This window comes from Spinacia oleracea, chromosome 3 (genome assembly GCF_020520425.1).
Source record: "Spinacia oleracea cultivar Varoflay chromosome 3, BTI_SOV_V1, whole genome shotgun sequence".
In the NCBI taxonomy this organism is placed as follows: Eukaryota; Viridiplantae; Streptophyta; class Magnoliopsida; order Caryophyllales; family Amaranthaceae; genus Spinacia; species Spinacia oleracea.
The window spans coordinates 82,554,866-82,578,790 of record NC_079489.1 but is presented as its reverse complement, the minus strand read 5'-3'; the positions used below and the strand labels follow the sequence as shown (position 1 = coordinate 82,578,790).

The window sequence follows — 23,925 nt, the reverse complement described above, 5'->3', positions numbered from 1 at the left end:
GAACTTGCCTTTTTCTCTCATTTAATCTTACCACCTTTTCCCATTCCTTTACTATTCCGTAACATAATCATTATTGTTCTATCAGTCCGTCTTGTTTATAAGATTGTTGATGGTTTGATGTCAAAACTAAAAACTTAAATATATAATGACAAAATATAACTATTAAAATAAAAACAATAACTATGGAGTATCTAATTAGAAAGTATAAATGTTTAATTGGAAATATAATCAATAGAACATACTTCATCCGTTCTTTTTTAAATGACACAATTATTTAGGTACGTTTGCCAATGCATGATTTCAAACATTAATATCCTCCATTATGGATAGGAAAAATTATAAAAATTTGATATTTAAAAAGTATTTATTGAGACGAATCTAATAAGACCTCACACGATTATGTTTTTTCTTAAACATATATCACAAAATGAAGTCAAAGGAGCATGTGTGAATAGTGTCAAAAAATCAATTGTGTCATACTCCCTCTGTCCCTTATTATGCTAGTATTCTATGCACGCAATGCGTGCAGATATTTTTAAAAATCTAATTTGATATATACGCAAGTATGTTCTAACGTTTTATAAAATTTTTAACAATTTTTATAAGTGTATTATCGAAACCTTATGTTGACACCTAAGTGCTAAGTTATTAAACTAAAGTTTGATCATAATGAACTAAAGTAATATTTCAATGACTTTCTTCTCTAATATGTTAATTAAATCATAGTCCTATACACACGCTACACATTCTTAAAAGTATGTACATTTTCTAAAACAGAAAATTTATTTAAAACTAAAGAAAAATATATACATATTCATATTAATGTAATAACAAATTAACTAAAATAAACATAAAAGATTTAGACCTGATCAAGACGAGCCCGACCCGCCCGGAACTTTTGCGGATTTGGGCAGAATTTTCCCGCCCGATTTCCGGGCCGGCCCGAAAATTTAGTTTTTTTGGGCTGGTTTGGGAAACACAAAAATACACTTTTTAGTTATAAATTTGACTTGGCCGAAAATGGCCCGAAAAGCCCGGTATTTTAGGCCCGAAAATGGTGGGTTTGGGCACAAATTTTTGGCCTGAATCTTGGCTCGGCCCGACATTTGATCAGGTCTAAAAATATTGTGTTTTTGCTTGTTCATTTTTTTGTGTGTTTTTTGCCGCAAAGTGCTTGTATAACTATATAAAATTAGGGTATGATTAAGAGTAAGACTAAGTTTAATTTTGTAATAAAAAATGTAAGATTGAAGGGATGAATTCCAATTTTTTTAACTGCCTAAATAATTGCTTTCATGTTTGCTATAGGAATTAAATTAAATTGTTGTTGACTTTTGGTTGTCACCTGCATTGAAATTTCATTTTTTACAATATGATATTAATTATCAGTTTTAGAATTATTATAATTAAATTAAATTAAAACTTATTAAGGGTATTTAGTCTATTTCATAGGGGGACACCAAAAGGCCAATTACTAAAATGACCTCACGAATCCCTTATAATATATATATATATATATATATATATATATATATATATATATATATATATATATCTTATACGCACGCGATGCATGCGAAATTATTAAAAACTTAAAATTTTATTTTTACTTAATATTGATGTATGGGTGTAAGCAAAGATCTTATACATACTACGTGCAACTATACTCTTATAGTCTTTTCTACATAATCACATCTTACCATTCTTATGAAAAATAAATGTTTTCCTAATTTTATAGAAAGTCAAAGATCTTCAATATTAGACCATTAACTTTTACATGTATGGGGGATTAGCCATAATGCTGCTGGCACCAAAAAAAACTTTCCTGATTTGTTATTGATTTTCAGTTTTTAAAATCAATAAATAACAAATTTTGAAATTAATAAATAATTAGCTTTTTAATTGAATTTAATTGTGAAATTTTAAAGGGTAATTTAATCTTATCCTAGGAGACACCAAAAGTGGTGTTATCGAAATACCCTCCCCTCTTTACTTATATAATAGAGATTAAAATTCGATTATAATTCATTAATAGTTGTGCCAATGAACATGTAAATCCTACAAAAATACAGAAGGAGTATACGCTTTGAGCCCCTTCTTAACATTTTACGATGATGAAACTCGACCTTATAAGCTCCAAAGCATAAAGTGAATTAGCTAACAAGTCGGATAACCACATCATATTTGATTATTTGTATTGTAGTCGGTATAATTGTATGGTTAAATTATTATTCTTTTCTTTAGCATCCGTAAGGCAGTGGGAAGCATGTTGGTTCCCTCTCACACTTTCTCCTCCTTTTATCTCTCATTCTCTCTCTCTCTTTCCCACTTTGCCTTTTTCATTTGGCCCTGGGACCTCCTGACATGGTGTGTCACACTGTCAGAAACTGCACACTCTTTGTATTTCTAGAAAGCATGAGGACTCAATTCAGACGTTGCACACTCATTCTCATCTCTATTCTACAGTCTACACTAGTATATTGAATTTCTCAATTGAACTACTTTTCACCTGCTCAAATTCTCACCTGGCTTTTGATTTTTGAATCTTTCATCTTTTTCGGACTGCCTGTTTAACAGGTGTTCGACATATTGCCTCAATCAAAATGTTAAATTTAAGCCAATTTTTGCTGCCTTTTGTTGCCCTTTTCTTCTACTTTTGCAATTCTTCTGTTGCTCTGCTTACTCCTGATGGGGTTAATTATGAAGGTAACCATACATTTTTATGTGATTAGTGGAGTAACTAAGGTTCTAAACATGTATGCTAACGAGTTTATGTGTTTCTAATTTTGGTTTAGTGCAAGCTTTGGTGGATATTAAGGACTCTTTGAGGGACCCACATGGTGTTCTTGATAGTTGGGATAGAACTGCTGTTGATCCATGCAGTTGGGCTATGGTTTCCTGTTCTTCAGAAGCCCGAGTTGTTAGTTTGTAAGCAATTTTCCCCCCTTACTTCTTCTTTACTTAAAAAGGGTATTTCAGTTAACGGTTTTATCTGAACCGGAAAAAAAGATGTGTGCTTTCGAGTCTATATGGCCGGTATTATGGTCATTTATTCAACACCAAATTACCAATAATGTGATTTTTTTGTTGTAACATTCAGGGGAATACCAAGCCAGGGCTTATATGGGACTCTTTCACCAAGTATTGGGAACTTGACATGTCTGCAGACTGTGTAAGTGCTAAAGCATTAATTATGAGAGAGAAAAACATAGGATAATGTTTTCATAAGATTAATTAATTTTTATTTTTTTGTTTATAAATTTTGACAGGCTTTTGCAGAATAACAACATTTCTGGATATATTCCTGTTGAGATAGGAAGGTTGTCAAAACTTCAAACACTTGATATTTCTGATAATCTCTTCAAAGGAAGAATTCCCCCTTCTCTATCTCATTTGAAGATCCTCCATTACTTGTACGTGATTGATTGATATTATACATTTATACTAGTACTAGCTTTTAAAACCAGTGACAATTTTAGGCCCAATTAACTCTTTATCTGTTGGGATTTAGTTGTCAAATTAGTAGTTCGACTTACACTATCATGTGGGTACTGATTCCGGATAGAGGGGATATATCATGATAACTTGTTAACTTATGTGAACCTACTTCATTTTGTGAACAGGAGGTTGAACAACAATAGTCTTTCTGGAGATATTCCTCTATCCTTTGCCAACATGACACAGCTTACATTCCTGTAAAATTTCTTCATTTCTCCTTCTTTGATAATGATTTTATTTCAAATTTAAGGGAATTTTACAGTTTTTATTTTATTTTTATTTTTTTGATGTTACAGAGACCTGTCCTACAATAATTTGAGTGGTCCTGTACCAAGGTTCCAAGCAAAAACATTCAGGTGAGAATGACCTTGCAGTGATATTTCTTTATACTATCTCTTTTGCCTCCTAGTATTTTTGTGATAAGTTACACTGTAAAGATTTTTCCAAGACAAAATTTACCCTTGTCAAGGCAATTGTTCTTTGTAATATAATGCTTTGGCAAAATCTTCAGTGTAATACTAATACTAATGAATACACTAATTTCCTGTATTATTAATTAAAACAAATTTATGGGATAGTGTTATAGGAAATCCTCAAATATGTGCCACAGCGAGCGAGAAAGATTGCTATGGAACAGCTCCGTTACCTCTTTCTTTCAATGTGAACAATTCAGACAGTGAGTTGCAGCTAAATGGTTTTCAAATTCAAATTTAAAAGTTAATTAATTTTTTACATGAGTTGTATGGAATTTCCTTGTTTGAAGGTTCTGAGACTCAAAAGTCCAAAGGTCATTCTAAGCTTGCCTTGGCCTTAGGTTCAAGTATAGCTAGCACTTGCCTGCTGATCTGTGGGTTTGGGTTCGTCTTATGGTGGCGACACAAACACCACAAACAGATGTTCTTCGATGTCAAAGGTAACAAAAAAACATGTCAACTAAGCAAGCACTAGTATGTAATCTTGGTGAATTCTTCTCATATTCCACGATACAACATTCTTGTCATTACAGATCGACATCACGAAGAAGTTTGCCTTGGAAACTTGAGGAGATTTCATTTCAGAGAACTTCAAGGTGCAACAAGCAACTTCAGTAGCAAAAACATAATTGGGAAGGGTGGTTTTGGGATTGTGTACAAAGGACACCTTTCGGATGGTACTATTGTGGCAGTTAAGAGACTCAAGGATGGAAACGCCGTTGGTGGGGAGATCCAATTCCAGACTGAAGTTGAGATGATCAGCTTGGCTGTACACAGGAACCTTTTACGCCTAAATGGCTTTTGTATGACTTCCACTGAGAGGCTTTTGGTCTACCCTTACATGTCCAATGGAAGTGTGGCTTCTCGTCTCAAAGGTAAAAAAAAGGTCATTAACCCTAATATTTCTTCGTTCTTTTTACAACTAAAATAAGTTAAATTAAGCAAAATTCAATTGAAAAGAACAAATCTTTAGCTATCATTTAACTGTTTTGACACAAACTAATATGCATTACTAGCTGTTTATTATACGATGAAATGAAATTTAGTCCTTGAAGGTTTGGAAGTATGCCCGTAATTAATTCCATCTAATTTCACAACAATATAATTGATCATGCAGCAAAGCCATCACTGGACTGGGGCACCAGAAAACGAATAGCATTAGGGGCAGCTAGGGGACTACTATACCTTCACGAGCAATGTGATCCAAAGATAATACATAGGGATGTTAAGGCAGCTAATATACTGCTGGATGATTACTGTGAGGCCGTAGTCGGAGATTTTGGCTTGGCAAAGCTATTGGACCACCAAGATTCACATGTTACTACAGCTGTTAGGGGAACCGTGGGTCATATAGCTCCAGAATACCTTTCTACAGGACAATCTTCTGAAAAAACAGATGTCTTTGGTTTTGGAATCCTCCTACTAGAGTTGATAACTGGTCAGAGGGCACTAGATTTTGGTAAAGCAGCAAACCAGAAAGGAGCTATGTTAGATTGGGTGAGCAAATTTAATAGCAGTATAGTAAATAGTATAGTACATTTTCATGTTATTCCTCTAAATTTGTTGGTGTGTTTACAGGTGAAGAAAATAAACCAAGAAAAAAAGCTAGAAATATTGGTAGACAAGGAGTTGAAGGACAAGTATGACGGGATTGAGCTTGAGGAAATAGTCCAAGTATTTCTCCTATGTACTCAATTCCTCCCTAGTGAGAGACCTAAGATGTCAGAAGTAATAAGGATGCTCGAGGGAGATGGCCTCGCTGAGAAATGGGAAGCTTCTCAAAGAAGTGATTCAACACGGAGCAAAGCCAACGACTTCTCCTCTTCAGAACGTTACTCTGACCTCACCGATGATTCTTCATTGCTTGTTCAAGCAATGGAACTTTCTGGCCCAAGATGACACTCTTTTCCCACTATGTATGTTGCACAAAGAATATGAGATCAGGTTAGTTCAGTCAGATCATGGAATCAGACGATCTCAGTTTCCTGAGAATCATTGCTAATCAGCCAGTGAAGCTCAGAAGAGTCTCTGTCTATAATTTGGTATTTGTACAGAATCAGAATCCAGAAAGCAACCCACTTTCTTTAGTGCATGAAGAATATTGTTGAAAAATGTGCATCAAGTTTGTAAGAATAAAGCAATATGATAAGGGGTTCTTGTTATTTTCTATTTTTTAACAATTTGTGTTGTACAAGGCTTGTATGCATATAGAGTGGAATTTTGAAAGGGTGTAATTTTTCATCCATACGTTTAAGATGGCAGTGAATAATATCTGTGAAGCTTCTTGTAATGAAGATACATACTCCACAGATAGATTGATAATGACTTGAATGTCTCATGTTTAGGCATCTTTTGCAATTTTGCTGTTTACTGGTCGACAATTGACAATGACTAGAGATTGGACTCGACACAGGTTATTCCAAATTATCACTATGAAATTTCAAAGAACATGACAAGTGCCTGTGCCACTGACCCTGTTTTAGATTGCTGTTTCAATATAGATTTGACATTGACTATAGTTATAGTTATAGTTATAGTTTGGACTCGACAAAGGTTACTTAATATAACTACATTTTAGATGCCAAAGGTTACAATATTAATACCAGACAAATGTTTTAACATCCTTAGTAATCACATTATCAACATGGGGTCCCACACGCCAAGGTGGTGGTGGTGGTGGTGGTGGTGTCCATGAATTCCGCCTCAATCTAGACATGGGTTTACTCTCCGGATGCCTTGAGGGGGATGCATTTGGTGAGGAAGGTTCTTATTTCTGGTTGAGGTCATCATGTTGCCGGACAAATAGTGGCCGGAATCAGCGCTCTACTTCTTCAAGTATATCTAATCTTTCACGATCAACCGGTCAGAGCACTTAAACTATATACTTTGAGCTTGAAAATGTGAACAAATGATTTAGCAATTTACTATGGTTTTGAGTAAGTATGCATAATAACCTCAATCTTTCCTTGATCCTGCCAATTCTTTGCAGCTACAAATAAATATAATGCACATTCAAAATTAAGTTTATTCGGAGAGAAATTATGTCTTTATAGTTCTCATTATCATATAGATTTACATGCAATACAGAAATACATGACACTTTGGAAAAGAATGGTTTCATGATTTTCCTATTTCTGTGAGGGGATGTATTCTAATAATGCACACTTCTCATTCTTGGGTGAACAGGATTTCAGCTAGAGGAGAGGCCCGTCGAAGTCTTACTAATTCTACCAGCATATCCACTTTTAACTCTGTAACATATATACAGGGCACTATACTCAGTTTTTCTAAGACTGGTGAGTTCCCCAGTAATTTTTTTATTAATTCCATCTCATGAGGCACGCCACACATATCTGTCATCTTCACGGTTTTCAACCGTTTGAATGTGTAACCTGATGGACATTCAGTCTCCCAAAAGTCTACGTTAGGTGCTTCCAGTGTAACATTTGTGTTTGATGAACCCTATGCACCAAAAACAGGAGGAGGACACATGATTCAACAAATGTAACAAAATGTAACATATGATGCAGATTTGATTCTGTATGCAATGTCAATTCATCATGACTTACAGAGATCTGAAGCTCCTGCAAGTTTGGGGAGTTTGTAATCAAGCGAAGAACAACCAGTAACTCTTTCATGTCTTCAAAACTTACTTGATTTAATTCAATAACTTTCAGATGACTGTAAGTTAGTGATGGTGTCCACTGCTCAATGCCTATGCTTAAATACTAGAAAAATATACAGAACAACAAAATAAGGATGCAGAATAATCATACTTCTGAGTTGATATATAAGGGTAATGTACTCATGTTACCTTTGTAAAGTAAACATGTCCAGTTAGCTTTCTGAGGTTAGGTACACCACCAAGAAACTTGACAAAATTGCAACCAGAGAGTTGCTCAAAATGCTCCTGAATTTCATCTGTGTTCATATACAAAGAGATAGAAACTACTTCCAACAGTGGGGTATGTTCTAGGCATAAATCTTTGAATACACCTTCCAGGTGCAAGCACTTAAGATTAGGAGCATCGATGTTCAAGTCCAAACCATCATAATATGACAATGTTAAACTCTCAAGCAGAGGACAGCTAGAAATTAGGTTTTCAATTACTTCAGGTGTCACCAAAACTTGATTGAGTGTCAAGGTGCGCAAGCTCGAAAACCCTCTGAAGCTAGGAGGGGGATCTAATTCACATCGACAAAGCTCCAAAAGAGTCAATTTTTTGCAAGAAAACAGACAAGCTGGCACCCTAAACCACTCGCCATCACCTAATTCAAGTGTGAGTTCCCTAACAACATTCCTCGAGAGGAAAAGCAGCCACTGATCAATATCTGGGCAACTTTGCAAGATCGAAGTACATATCTTAAACTTATGAATGGGGCCATTGTGAAGTAGAAGAGCATGAGTAATAAACTTTATAAGCCTGTTTTCGACCATCGACTTGTCCGTAGAAGGACCAACACATTTGTCACAGAAAATAAGCTGTGGAAGGTTTGCCCATCTATATCTCCATTTGGTTGACAATGTGCTCATCCTAACAGCATCTCTTATAGGTAACAAGCTAAGGATAATCTCAGATATGCTAAGTGGTAGATCACTAAGTAAATCTGGGGTTGTTTCAGTATCCATTTAGCACACAAATTCAACAATTTTGACAAGAACCTGAAACCCCTATATCACAAACATTAAGAATAGTCTGTCAGAAATTAAATGCCAGAAACTAAATACACATGATCATAGAATCACTAAATGGAGGCCAATTGCAATTTTGACAAAAAACCTTCCCACCAAATTGAAGAAAAAACCCAATAAAATTGAAGGCTAAAAACTCCGTAAAAAAATTGACTTTTTTTTCCCAATCAGAATTAAAGCCTAGACATGAAAGTTAGAACAAAACCCAATTAAAATCTTTTAACATATTTTCACATTCTACAAATTTATTTGTGACTCAATATCTGATTGAATAATACCTAAATTAGGAGTATTAATCAATAATCAGGATAGACTAAATGCAGCATATAAGGATTGAAATTATGAAGAATAAACTACAATAGCAAATTAGGGTGAAAAAAGAGAAAAATCAGATGAATGAATTGAAGTAAAAACGTACCGAAGATGAAATCAACAAGAACTTTGGTGAGTCGGCAGTTACAAAATTGGAGTATTATCGGCTGTAGTATGACGGAACTGAATGAGTTGGTGAGTTGGGCTCAAATCCGTCCAAGACAATGCAGAAATAAACAAATTTGATGATCGGTTGAAGATGCTTGGCCGATGCTGAAATCTCAACGGTGGAAAGTGGCGTTATGACTGGCTTCTGTGGCTGTGTACTACGGAGTCCTCCGTAGTCCGTACTAATTTGAACTTGCACAATCCGACACAAATACGATAACATGGCACTAATTAGACACAATGAAAACGGGTTAGTATTAGGGGTTTACGACCCGTTTAACTAAATAGGTCAACACGGCATCACATGTTTAATTAAATGGGTTAAGTTAGTGTTGAGATTTACAACACAAATCTAACATGACTTTAAATCGTTTAAGAAAAAACAACCTGTAATATATTGTATTTGGTGATGAATTTATAGAATGGAGTCAACTTTATTGAACAAACACGACAACACGACAAAAAAAAAGGTTTAGTGTTAAGAGATGTTGACACAATTAGTTACACGGGTCAACACGACACGGCACGTTTATTAAACGGGTTTGGTTGATGTTGAGGCTTTCCAACGTGTTTATATTCGATACACGACCCAACACAACACGTTTGACGGCTCTACTAGTAATCGTTTTTAAGGAAGTGCTTGATAATGTTTTGTTTATTTTGTTAAGAAAGAACAACATCATTAATAATACTCCGTATTAATTTTTTTTTTAAGGGGATAATAATAAGTCATTTGGTATTTAAAAATCACATTTTTAGAGAACAAACTATAATTGTTACAAACTTACAACCAAAACCAGTACTTCCTCCGTCTCTTTTTATCTTTATTATACATGTGATTTAATAGTTAATTAATGTGGTAGAGAATTCTTTTTAATTTATTTAAACATTGCAAATTACGCTCATTAATAATGTTTTCACTTTTATCAAAATCTGACATTTTTCTTTTTCAGATAGAGTGAAATTGAATTTATTCTTTATTAAAGAAAAAAAAAACTTGAATCTACTAATTAATCTAACAACCAATAAGTAGGGATGTCAATGTATCATATTCGGGTCGGATGTAGCTTCATCTGCGTACACCCGCTTCATCCAATCCACTCGCTACCCGCTTAATTAACCCATTAATCGCATCAGATTCATTTGTCATCCGCGGATGGAACTGGTGGCTTGAATGCTTAACCGGTGATTACTACAATCCCTAATTTTATTAAAGTAACAATATTTCCAACAAGTACAATAAAAAAAATCGATTGTATTTCCTGCTCAAAAGCCTCAAATCCTCATTTAATCTAAACTCAAAGTTGTACGTTATGTTTTATAATTTTATGGATTTATTTTTGGGAGAAAACTGAGAAAGTTCATTTTTCATATATAAATTATACGAGTGGATGACGGATGGGGTGGTAAGCGGGTGATGGATGAATTGGAGGTCCACCGAATCTGACCCAATCCCCCCCCCCCCCCCCTCATCCGTTGACTTTTACTACTCTAACACGTTACTCTGATTCTCAACACCTCAAATTGTGTATAAGTAAAAATTACATAAAATTGATGTGTAGAAAATATACACCGATATGAATCTAACGTGACCCCACATACTATAATTTTCTTACATATGAATAAAAAAAAAAACTAAAGTCGTAGTGTGAATAGTGTAAAAACAAAATGGTGCGATATTTACGGAACGGAAGAAGTATTTGAAATTTGGGGCCTTGTGCCGTCGCTTACCTCGCACGACCCAAGAACCGCCTATGAGAGTTGAAAGGGAGTGAACATTAAAAGGGCTAAATCTTACTTTCCTACTCCAAATGCGGGCGGTTTTAAAAAGTACGAGCTTCGAATAACTACTGTCCTTTTTTTTCCCCCTCCGTATTTGTAGCAAAAATTGCATAATACTAGAAGCGAATATTCTGGCAATTACTGAATTATACACCAGAGAGTACCGTCCAAATGGTACTCCCATGGCAAAACGCAGGGAATACAAAACAAAACGCGCGTGACATAGAACGCTGGGTAATATGAAATAACATGTGAAACGACAGACGTAACATACGAAATGAAAAAAGTAACATAGCATAACTGCCAAAATTATAAGTATAAATAACCTTAAAATGAAGAAAAGTTACAGTAACGCTTCATTTCCATTTTAAGTACAAATAGCATAACTACCAAAATTATAAGTATAAATAGCCTTAAAATGGAGAAAAGTTACAGTAACGCTTCATTTCCATTTTGAAGCTTTCTCTCTCCTCTCCACTTTCTCACTCCACAATTGTCACAAACTGCCTTTTTTGGAGATTTTTAAGCTTTCTCTCTCCTTTCCATTAACATTTCTTAAGTCTCTTCTTCATTTACATTTCTCCTCGCAATTTTTGAAGATTTATGAAGTAAAATGGAAGAAAAGTAGCCTGAAAAACATCCAGAAAACAAGAAAGTCAAAAGTACAAGGTGTGTAACACTAATTTCTAAATAATTATGTAGTTTCTTCCTAATTTTCCTTCATATTTTTGAACTTTTTGACTTATAAACCCTAACTTTTGAGCATTTTTTTCTTTTTATTTGTACAATTGTAGTTCTGAATAACTTGAAGACGATTACACAATTGCATCATGAATTAAAATTCAGTTTGTAATTTCCCTCAATTTATAAGCTAATCTGCTTTCATCATTTTGTACTACGCATGTTATTTTTGACATAATATATTGTATATTCGATGATACCTAGGGTTTTTGCAATGATTATTTAAAATTTTGCTATTTTATAATACAGAGAAACTAACGAAGATCAAGAGAATCCGAATGAGTAGAGTAATGATGATAAAGGGGATGAAAGCTCAAGCATGAAGATGAAAAAAGGTAATTTGTTCTGCTAAGCCAAAATAGAGTAATAATTGGGAGGTACTAAATGCAGGTAGTGTTTTATCTAAATGTAGAATAACTTAAAATTATTGAAATATTATTATTCCTATATGGCCCTTGTTCTAAAATTATATTTTTTCCATCCAAAAGCTATATAAACATTTTAATACTCAGATTCAATAACTTGTAAAATAAAAGCTCATCTTGTGCTACAAATCGATAGACAACAATGATAAATTACGCAAAGACGACTAATTTACAATACGTAATTGGATTTATTTTGTTCAAATCATAATGGAAAACGAATAAACATAGAACGAACCTGATTTCTGGGATGCCGGGAGTTTATTCTGGCACTGAAACTGGACCGCCGGACAGGATACCGACACCCTAACTGCACCGCCGGATAGGAAGTCCGGCACCCTAACCGCACCGCCGGATAGAATATTCGGCACCCTAACTACACTGTCGGTAAACTTGCCCATTATTTCATCTACCAAATTATAGACTATTATTAGGCAAAATACATTGAAAAAACTATTTGAGCAAGATACAATATACCTTCAAGAGACACAAGTGGGCATCTCTACAAGGTGAAAAACCAAGGAAGAAGATGAATGAGAAGTAGCAGGCGACTAGCCGCGTCTGAAAGACGAGGGTTTTTTATTATTTGTTTTGTAGGCTATTAAAATTTTATTGGGTATTTTGTCTTTCTTTCATTTTTAAAGTCATTAAATAATATTGCATTTAAGGGATTTCGTACTGCATTTACTTTAGTACCTGCGTTAATTAAAACTTGTGTTATTTATATTACTGTATATGTTACATTAGTATCAACCTTCAACTTTTTTTTATCTTTTAAACCATATTTCAGCCCATTAGATTCAAATTTGATGTAAATACAACATAAGCCATTTAAAGTTTAGAGACGAACACTTTTAAACCTATATTATTTTCCTATAAATATATGTGTTACTTTTTACAAAGCTAATGTTATTTTTTTTTCATAAAAAGCGAACATGACGTCATTTTAACGCGCGAAAGTACCTTCCTCCCCGTACTCTCGAGTGTACCTAACAATTTGCGATATTTTGGTGGTACGACATTAAAGAAAGATAGTAAAATCTTTTATTTCAAGAGCATTGGAAAATGGAAATTCATGTGAGCAACTTGGTTACCAGATAAGGTAGCAAATGTTTTCTAGGACCTACAAAATTTTTGTTTAGAACCCTTCAAGATCTCTTAAGACACCGATCAATGTTATGATCTTCAAGTAATCTTTCCTCGAGCAGAAGGGCAAAACCGTCCAATTAGTATTTGAATAAGAAAACTATGAAGGAAACCCAAAAATAGTCTTGAAGGCGTAAAATCCTGCAGTTAGTGTTGGGATCAGTTTCGAGTCCAAAAACCCTTGTAAAGGGCAATTCCTAGTCCACCAAAAGCCACTGTACACACCAGAAGTACAGAAAGGTTGACGGGTTCAACATCAGCTACAATGTTTCTTTTCCCTCCATTTCTTCCTCGACGAGACTTCTCCCTCTCCCCCATGTTCTCTCGAAAAAGTGTGCAAAGATTGTCCAATTGATGCATAATTTGACGCTGCCCTCGTGCTATTCCTTGTAGCTGTATATACAAAGGACCACACACATCAGATTACATGAACACCATCATGCCAGCAAGAAACATGTTGACCATAACATTTCTAAACAGTCTGTCTAACCATAGCATATAATGCAATTTATGTAAATGTAGGTTTAGGCACTTCCGTATGGCGGTATAATGAAGAGTTACCAAATAAATACAAGCAGAGGGATAGCATTACCCCTAAGAAATTTAATAAAACATTATCAACTTTAAAGGGGAGAATCATCTACAGAAGAGATGGATGGCAATTAACATGTTGTACAGAGTTACAAACACTATTTTACGAATTAATTGTTCAATGGAACTTGAACTTCCAAATGGTCATTTAAATCCTTAAACAAAGAAAATAAAAGGAAAAAAAGGCTATGAAGATTGTTCAGATGTATTGACCAACCCGTTATTTTTTAAATACTAACCAACCCTCTACCACGTCATCATTATCATCATTATCATTACTCCATTGCCTCAAAGAGGCTCCCGCAAGAAGCGGGGTAAGGGGGGTCGGGTATACGCAACCTTACCCCTACAATGGCAGAGAGGTTGTTTCCAATTGACCCAAAAGCGATAACGGGACGACAACGAGAAGACCATCTTCTACTTCATGGAAAAGAAGCGAAGAGGTTTTAAGAGCCATTTTGATTTAGTCCATTACATCCCACAACCAAAAGAACAAATGAATCTTTGGCTCTACCAAGTACATGTGAATAAATGGAAAAGAACTTGGATAGCCAACTTACCTCCTCCGTTAAAGGTGACTCCTTATTCAACTGGGAGGATGACGAGATACTTGGCAGAAGAGAGCCAGTCAACGAGCCATTGCTCAAGCCAGATACAAAATAAGATGTTGGGACAGACCCATTGCAGGTTTCAGATTGCAGAATCATATTTTGCTGGCTGGGAGATAATTTCTTCACCATCAATTTAGAGCTCAGCTCTTCAATCCTTGATGTAAATTCATCCATCCGATCATTTAATGTTGATATCTGATCTGACAGTTGTGTAGCAACCCCCTAAAAGACATGTCAATCAACAACAAGTATAATGTAAAATAATTCAATATAGTTGCAAGCAATGCCACCACTTAAACATTTTACTTAAAATCTATCCACAAACCTTATTCCCCAAAGTTGCTACTAATTCAGAATTTCTCTCATCATATCTCCTGCTACTGGCATCATACTTGGAAACATTCTTGTCTCTTTGGTTAGAGTACGAACGCGACATACCACTGCACCAAAATTGATCTTTGTGTTAGTTAAAATAGGTGCATGCTTTCTTGAATCTTGACCAACAGAAAGAGAGTTCCACAAAAAAAAAAAAAACACCAATATGGACATCAACCGGCTAAACATCCCACGACACTAACAGATTTTCCTGCACCTACAAAAAATAAATGGTAGTCTATTGCTGCATAATTTAAACATCATAGTCCATTGCTGCATAATTTAAACATCAAAACAACATAAATTTCAAATAGATAATTGAGATGACTCTTTAGTTATTACACTGAAGAAAAGTCATCTGAACTAGTAATATTAAACCCAATTGACCCAAAGTAAGTAAGCCGGATAAGGCGAGAATGGCTAATAGGAGACAGCCAAAACACTGCCAAACCTAGATGCTAAAGCAATTGAAGTCATCATTTTTAATAAGTAGCAACAACTTTCCCTTCCACCCCCCTCCACACCCACACACACACGCGCGCAAAAGAATAGAAAGGGGAGAAACCGCCAAGAAGCAAGTAATAAGAATTTTTCAAGTGAAGGTTTACCCAGCAGATAAAACAGTATTAGCAACATTTACTAGAAATAAAGGCAAGCCTAAAGGGTACACCTCTTTAGATTCTTGTGTCTCCAAGCAATTCTATCAGCAGATGCTCTAGATAGGGCTTCTTGGGGACTAGAAACCCAATCATCATCAAGGCTGAGCTTTGTCTTCAAGTCCTCTGGCAGTGCCTTTAAGATGCACAGACCAAACTTAAAACCTAGCAACATATTAACAGAACTACAGAACAAGACTACAACATCTCCATACCATGACTTCTTTCACAAGCTTTTCCAGTTGAATTTGCTCAATGTAAGTGCGAGGTATGTAGGACCCTTCCAATCCTAGCTGCTCAGCAACAGATCTTACATGCAAACGATCTCTTCCTTGCACCTTAACAGATACAGATGAAACAGTACTCTTTAAGTTTACTTAAGACCTCACATACAATAAGCAGTACAACAAGCCCATCACATACTTTACTTGGTAAACAATGTTAAGGTGCCCCATTTAGTCCTAGTTTTACACAAGCTAAAGTTTTATTAATGATATACTGCCTCCGTTTTGGTCGCAAAACAATTAATTACATAGTGCCACTAAGTGGGGAAATATGTAAAATCAAGTGGATCAACCTCTTAGATTTAAAAAGCACGAGGCAGACCAAGAGGCGCAGGCGCTCGCCTTTCACTGGTGAGGCGCACCAAATGTGCCGAAAACCTTAGAAAAGATTTCAAAATCATATTTTGTACCCAAAACAACATAATACTTATATTATATGCATACATGAAACATGACACAGGTAAACATAATTTGTTTTGGATACGAGGCACAGCTTCTTTTTTTATTTTCTATTTCGTATAGTATTATTTTTCTATTTCCATATTACTTGTTTTTTTGGAAATTAAGTGAAAAAACAAGTGTAAAAGAATACTAAAAAAACAACAGAAAAAATCAGAAGGGGCCATCACTTTCATGTGACAGTTCGTCAAAAACAAGGGGATAAAACAAAAAAAATGAAAAAATAATTTAAAAACAGGTAAAAGAAATATCAGGAGGGGTTCACTGTTCACCTGGCAATCATTTAATAAAAAGAACAAAAAAAGGAACCAGAGGAGAAGAAAAGATTGAAGAACAGACTAACATAGAACACTTTGACCGCGACGACCACTGGCAGATCTGATGCCGGTAACGACCAACAATTGTTTCACCATTAGACTCATGCAATTAATTGAGGGTTTTTGCTCGAATTTGCATCCTAAAGAGTGGGTAAGGTTTAATTTTAAAACAACTTGGATTTTTTAAATTTTAAAATCCTTTAACCCAAATTTCCTTTTCTCTCGCCAGGTCTGCACCTTTTGTAGGTGGCTGCACCTTAGCTAAGGCGCAGTGACTTGCGCCTGAGTGCGCCCAAACTTCAATTAAAAATGGAAAATGGTATGGGTTGGTAAGCGGCTAATGGATGAATCAGTGGTTTTTACCCTAAGGATTAAAATTTTAAAATCACTTTACCATTTTACTAACGATTAGCTCCTGCTCAGTGGTGCAGCACTGGCGTTTTGCGAGCTTTCTTGTCCCTCCCCTCTCTTTTAGGCTTCATTGTCCAAAATATGAGGTTCTACCTCCTAAGAAGTGCTAGAAGTTAGGCTCAAGAATAACCCAATTGGGCTTCTACGTTGGGAAATAAATCACTACTAAGCTCAGTTCAGTTTCTTTCTCCATTTTAGTTCATTTATCTCAACTGCAGGGGAGGTTATTGATTCCTAATATACCTATTGCATGGGTATGTAAGTTAATTTTGTTGTGGAGCATTTAAAGTTCTTTGGGATGGAACTTAATACCCTAAACACAATGTAACACACTAGTTCTTGTTTTTCTATTAAGTGTTGCAATGAGCTGGAAGATGGATATTTTTTTTATTTCGTATAGAAATAATATTCCGTAGTAATCTTATGTTAGGCTCAATAAGATAGATTTCCTGTCCAAGCTTAGTTCATGAAGAACATTGCTAGCTTGGCTCACTTACTAAAAAAGCAACAGCTTCAGACAAATGTTGACTTCCATTTAGTTACTCCATGATTGATCGAGATTTGACCAACCTACACAAGGTGTTCAGGAACACATAGATTTGACCGACCACATAAGCTGTTTAGGATCATACTCCGTAGAAAATACTTCTAAAGAAAACACATACTCCCTCTGTATTTATTTAAGGGATACACTTACCTTTTCCGGCCGTATTTATTTAAGAGATACACTTGCCATTTTTAGTAACTTATCAACCCCACCATCTAATTAAATAATCTATCTACACCCACCCCCACCCCCACCCCCACCCCCTAAAATGACATGGCCCCCACTTGTTTTACTTATTAAAATATCTACCCAACCCCACTTGTTTTATTACTTTATTTCATTTAATACCCGTGCCCGACCAAGTGTATCTCTTAAATAAATACGGAGGGAGTAATTTTTATCTCTATTCTATAAGGGGGGAGGGGAGGACTTGGTGTCCACGTAAAAAGACTAACTTACCCTCATTAAATTACTAATTAAATTAAATTATTTATTCATTATTTATTTATCTCTATTCTATAAGCCAAGTCCTAAAAAGTTTGTTGCCCACGTAAAAAGACTAAAATGCCCTCACCCACTGAGTAATTTATGCTTTACATTTTTGTCATATATTTTTTCAGCACCTAATAATAATAATCAGGAACGAGTATATGCATACTTAAGTGTTTTATATTTTTATCACATGTTTTATAGCATTCAATTATTGTTATAATACTAATGTTTTTGTTTTATTTTTATAATCAATCAACTTTAACACTTTTAATACTTCGTATTAAATTTTACAAATTTTGATTTCCATATAATTAACATATAAGACTAGTAGTTGTATAGCTTAAAACGAATAGCGCACTGAAGATGTTTGCATGGGCAGAATAAACAACACAGTATGAGTTAGATACATGAAAAACAGAAACCCATTCAGAAAGATGGCAGTCATAGGAAGACATTAATAGTAGCGAGATAGAATTGCCAAAAAATATGTTAATGTTACCTGGATATATTGACGATTGAGCTGCTCCAACCAATCAATCTTTACAGTAACCCTACCATCTGAGAACACATGGCTGTTTCTTTTGAGGATAGCTGCAATTGTATATCCCAAGGCCATGAGCCCACCAAGAAGACGCACACTGACTTCAAAAGTTATCCTGGGTGATATGATGAACGGACTTTCTTTTAATACTTCCTGAAGTATTCAACTATATCATCAGGCAACACAAGTATTCAACTATCTCATCAAGCAAAACATCTCAAATAAAAAAAGTAATACAAGCCCCCGAAATCCAACATATTCTTAACAAATTAAAAAAACAATAAAAAAGGCATTCTCAATCTTGACGGATACATGTTATTTTCTTCTTTATATTTACATGAATTATATTAAACCCAAAATATTTCCACAAATCGACTGAATTTCAGATAATCAAAAGAAGTAGGAGGTCGAGGAACCCAATAAAATTTTTGGATGCATCAGAAGCTCAAGTTAAGATTGTGTCCTTGAACGGCAGAAATTAGAACCTCTTTGTATGTGTGAACAGGTAATGGTCAAGAACAATGACTAAATCACAAATTCAAAGATTTTCAAAGAGAGAACCAAGTTGAGAGGGTTGTCGGGTACTTTACAACTGCAGGAGAATGAATTCTACATTAGGACTGGTAATTTTTATAAGGACTACTTAAAAACTTGAAATACAACATCAGAAAACCCTTTCAACTTCTTATCATATGTACAAGAAACACGAGATCGCATTCCATTCCAAGCCAATTGGTTTCTATTACCAATGTGATTGCATTAGAAATGTCGTGAATATACCATTTACAAAGCAATTCCATTTAGGAGGGAGGAAATCGGACTGATAGAAAAAACAAGTGCACACCTCAAAAGGATAGCAAACAAAGGGTCCTATGAGGATTACCAAAGTGAACCTAGCTACCCTGTCAGACAATTAATGGACCATATCCAAACTTATATCTTGGTAAAAGTGTGTTCCGTGATTCCATCAGGTACTCAATGTTTCTTGAGTGTCCAGTGTTCTAAACCCTTGTCCCTTTTCATCTTAAATCTCTGCATACCCTTGTAGCTTCACCGGACAGTATCCACCAAAGAAGCAATATAGCCCCGCCCCAGGCACATATAATCAACACTTCCTCATCCAGAAACATATCCCAATTCCTCCAAGAAAATCTAGTTTGCATCACATTACACGAAATGTACTCTTGTATATCCTGACATCTGATGACCAATTCTTTTACTATTAGCAAAAGACATTCTGATAATCTGATATGCTCTGTAACTTGCTCGTTTTTACTTCTATAAAAATGATGACAGTTTTCCAGCTAAACAATTTCAGCCACAATAGACGAGCTTGACATCAATATCACAATAAATAATTCAGGATCACTTTGAAACTTCAATTTTTTTTTTTTTTTTGAAATGTAGGATCGATCTTAATACCCTTCCAAAGGTAACCCACTCAAAAAAAATTCAAGATGTTTGTTCTTAAGCAGACAGTGCAACCTAGCTTCTATGCCGAAGTACAAAGTAAAACTCATAAGCATCTTTCAGAATGTAAAGCAATATTATTGCGAAGGAAACGATATACATAGGCCTAAATCAAAATCATCTACAGTTTTTCGCTTCCATCCTTATATCATGCAGAACCAGAATGATCTCTTTTGCCAAGGATCAACTAAGACAAGCCCGCCATGTAAAGAGCTTAAAGCCATAGCCCTTTATAATCATCCAGAGAGTTAACCTACAGATATCTAGCTGCAACCAATACAATGTATTCATTGGTTGGGTCAGGTTGTACCACTTTTAACAATTCATCTGCTAGCTCACTGATATTATCCTTGTCTCCAAACTGCAATACTTTTGAAACTACAGAATGTCCAATGCCAAGCAAGATACTTCCGAATTAAATTGTGGGACATTTGTAAAGTATGAAATCAATAGCTAAAAGAATCTTCATTCCATACAGTCGGTGCAGGTTCCAAACAACAATTTGTTAGCCTATTAATCTGTCCTCCTTCATTAACTCAGTGGAGAGGAGATGTCTTGCGACAAAGGAGTTCTTTTTCTAGACATCAAGTAACATCCCCCCCCCCCCCCCCAGAGAGAAGAAGAACCCCCCTGCAAGGCCACAAATAATGGTCACTCAACGCTTCCAGGACTGACAATTAATGCACTAAGTAGAGATGTATGTGTTATACCCGAGTCAGACATGGGTGTGGTCCTTGAAAACCTAGCAGAAAACCTCAGAAAAACTAATACTCCCTCTGTTTTTTTTATGCACCCACTTTCCAAAAAGGGGTGTTTCTTTTGTTCTACCCACTTCTATTTGATTCTATTTTTGGCAACCATATTTTACCATCTTTCCCTTTTCCCCACAATAGTTACACTTTTTCATCATCTCTCTCCTACTTATCCACTATTACCCTCTAATTTACTGCCTCTCTCTTACTTTTTCCACCTTTTTCATACACTCACTCACCACTCCTAGAAACAAGAGTACAGTAAGTTGGTACAACAAAAAAACCGGAGGGAGTATATCAGTGACAAACATCATATACCAATCAAACACTAATAGCTAGTACGCCTAACATAGCTCTCAACCATCCCCAAAGAGTCACATCAAGCATTCAACCAAGTAGAATACAGCTTTTATATGAGAGGATAACTGATGCAAATAGGTATAACAATATAAGCTTTGGAGCACGAAACTCCCAGTAAGGCACCCTGAGAGCTTTGCAACAATTTTCATCCTTATGCAACTAACTTTCAAGTCCTCTGTTTTCCTTTAATCTATTTCGCAATCCTAATTGCAAAGTTTAACCTCAAAACTTTTACAACTTTTGGACAACCGACTCACAATAGTGTGAACAGATGGAAAATAAACAAAACAGGTGACATAACTAAACCTCCTCAAGTCACACCCAGTGCACATTATTAGAAAGAGTATTCTTTTTTCCAAGATAATATGTCGCCTTAAATACTTCAACCATACACCAGACACAGTTCACTAATCATTGTAAAATTTTAAGAAGAACAAATTGGAATACCGGACCTCAAACATAAGATTGTACTTTCCATCTTTATTTCTCATCCTGAGATATGATTGGCATGATTCTGGATCTTCGCCAGGTGGTAAAAGATATATATCGTAGGTCTGCTCCACAGCTTCCTTTAGATTCTCGGACAAAACAGCTTTAATAAGGTCTTCTTTAATAGGCTTCAACGACTGCAGAAAGGAAAAAGCTTAAATTATTGACAGACAACAGTTTAAAAGATAACCAACCAGGCATTGCCCAAGTCCAGTATCATATGAACTACAGTGAACTGCTAATTAGATTACCTTTAAGATAAAGGTAGCATTCTCAAATCCAGTAAATGGATTGAATTTGTTTACTATCTTTATATGAGCTGTTTCTAAATCTGGCTCGATGAAGGCCTTGTACATTGGATAAACCTGTAAAGGAAGACATATCAGAACTTCATAAATGTAGAATCTTTACAACTACCAAAATAAGTGCAGTATACAGGCATAGTGAACAAACAGTTTCAGATATTTGCTGGATGATCTCCTCCGGTTCTTGGCCAGCACGTTGTATATCTCTCAAAACTCGTTTAACAAGGTCATTGTGAACTCCACCGGTCACAGACACCCGAAGATCTACTAAAGGGCGCAGTTTTTCACTCAAAGCATAGATACCCTCAATTATTACAATACGAGAGCTGGGAGCTTCAACTGTCCTGCATTAATATGCATCTTTGTGAGTTTTGATGCAAGAACGGTCGGGGAGTTAGGAGAAAAGGGCCCCACATTATTATGATATAATCATAACAGATTCATGCCTTAGCATAGCAATTAAAGGGGTCAGCATTGAAGCAGCAAGCAAGTAAAAACATTCATAGTTAACTCCCTCATTATGCATTTCATCTAGAAGCAAGATCATACTACAGAAATCGATTGATCTGCAAACAAGGAGATACCGAATGCAAGTATATTTCTACTGTGAGTGGTTTGCCAGTAAGATTTCATATTAATAATATGCCATACTTTTTCTGCTATCTCACTTGTTCTCTTGAGTCTTGAGTCATATAACAACTTCATACAGGATAAAGTATACAACTAATTCTCAATTTCTTAATTCTCGTGCTAATTATGTTCAGCGCAGTAATATACCAATTGATAAGCATTAAACAAACTAAAGAAAAGAAAGTTCCCCTGATATAAAACCGGACCCCAGTTAATTATACTAAATACAAGAATCGAAAGCATGATCTCACAACATAGCACGACATCCAAATTGGAAAAATCAGTGTTATTGATCATGTAAGTGTTTATCATCGAATTCAAACCTGTATCCTACACGGGAGCTGGTTTTGAAATCATAAATGGGAACCTGGGCGGGGTTTCCAGCCTTAAGGTCATTAATATTCTGAAGCAATGTATCATAATCTGTCAAACGTGGATCATCAAAATTGCCATCAACAATTCTAGTAGCATCATTGTAATTGTCCATTGATATAACAGCAATGGTTGGCATGAAATTGAGGATTTTCTCAGTAAATACAGTTTTTCCTGCACCAGATGGACCAGCTAATCCTACCAATGTAATCCCATCATTATTTTGAGCCAACAATTGACAAGCACGAATCACTACAAAGAATCCTTTCTCAAATGATAATGATGCCTTGATTGGGATAATCTCATAACGGCTATTATCTTCTTTTCTCTTAACTAATCGAACTTGATCCTTCAACAACCCTGCCTTTTTATGATGATGTGAACTATCCTCAGCCATCGTCGGATCTGTTCTCACCGCCGCTGGATCTGTGTTTGCTCCCCAATACCCAACTATTGATTCTTCTTCTTCCCTCAAAACTCCCTATTTTGCTTCTCCATTTTTTTATTCTTGTTTTTGGGTTTGAGATTTTTTATGTTGTACGGAGTATAAATTATTTCCTCCTCTCCTGGGTTTGATTTTTAATTTGTACTCCGTATGTTGTAGAAGATGAGGCGCTGATTCACCAACTGATTTTGTTCTATTTTATTAATTTAATAATAATATAAATACTCTGTAATCCGATAGAATAGAATCTACGATTTCTCCTTCTTTAGCTAGGGTTTTTAAAATTAGGGTTTTCTAGGTAGGAAATAATTATTCCGAGTCTTCCGACTACCTTTCTAATATCTATTTTACAAGGAAACTCTTGATGTAGGCCCGTTCCTGAGTTTTTGGGGGCCCTAGGGCGAAATAAGGGTTTAGGGCCTCTTTCGAAATGATACGTCTAATAGATACCTAGAATATATCGTTTCACCAATTCACCATTGAGGAAAAAAAGATGCATCAAAATTTTCGTCCAATCCGCTTCTAGAATTTCATCGGCCTGCTCTAAGCACTTGCAAATTATTAGTAAAATAGATAATCACTT

General features: G+C 35.4%; 3 protein-coding genes across 3 annotated transcripts; 1 reads left to right on the top strand and 2 right to left on the bottom strand.

The window, feature by feature from the left end:
• The first annotated feature begins 2,213 nt into the window (after nt 1-2,213).
• On the top strand, nt 2,214-6,319 carry LOC110795298 (protein NSP-INTERACTING KINASE 1). The gene is made up of 11 exons (XM_022000302.2): nt 2,214-2,706; nt 2,796-2,928; nt 3,101-3,172; nt 3,270-3,413; nt 3,624-3,695; nt 3,795-3,854; nt 4,077-4,174; nt 4,262-4,411; nt 4,505-4,846; nt 5,089-5,468; nt 5,550-6,319. Exons 1-11 carry the CDS (start codon nt 2,604-2,606, stop codon nt 5,868-5,870), a joined length of 1,875 nt encoding a protein of 624 aa, XP_021855994.2. The 5' UTR covers nt 2,214-2,603; the 3' UTR covers nt 5,871-6,319.
• Nucleotides 6,320-6,973: 654 nt separating this feature from the next.
• LOC110795297 (F-box/FBD/LRR-repeat protein At1g13570) lies at nt 6,974-9,357 on the bottom strand. The gene is made up of 4 exons (XM_022000301.2): nt 9,083-9,357; nt 7,786-8,643; nt 7,541-7,699; nt 6,974-7,433 (listed from the first exon to the last, which is right to left on the bottom strand). The coding sequence occupies exons 2-4, from the start codon at nt 8,599-8,601 to the stop codon at nt 7,140-7,142; spliced, it is 1,269 nt and encodes a 422-aa protein (XP_021855993.1). The 5' UTR covers nt 8,602-8,643; nt 9,083-9,357; the 3' UTR covers nt 6,974-7,139.
• A 3,804-nt stretch (nt 9,358-13,161) lies between these two features.
• Nucleotides 13,162-23,505, bottom strand: LOC110795296 (inorganic pyrophosphatase TTM2). The gene is made up of 10 exons (XM_022000299.2): nt 22,849-23,505; nt 22,044-22,239; nt 21,842-21,955; nt 21,554-21,727; nt 18,478-18,672; nt 15,684-15,806; nt 15,483-15,604; nt 14,763-14,877; nt 14,387-14,659; nt 13,162-13,628 (listed from the first exon to the last, which is right to left on the bottom strand). Exons 1-10 carry the CDS (start codon nt 23,292-23,294, stop codon nt 13,395-13,397), a joined length of 1,992 nt encoding a protein of 663 aa, XP_021855991.1. The 5' UTR covers nt 23,295-23,505; the 3' UTR covers nt 13,162-13,394.
• Nucleotides 23,506-23,925: the final 420 nt, after the last annotated feature.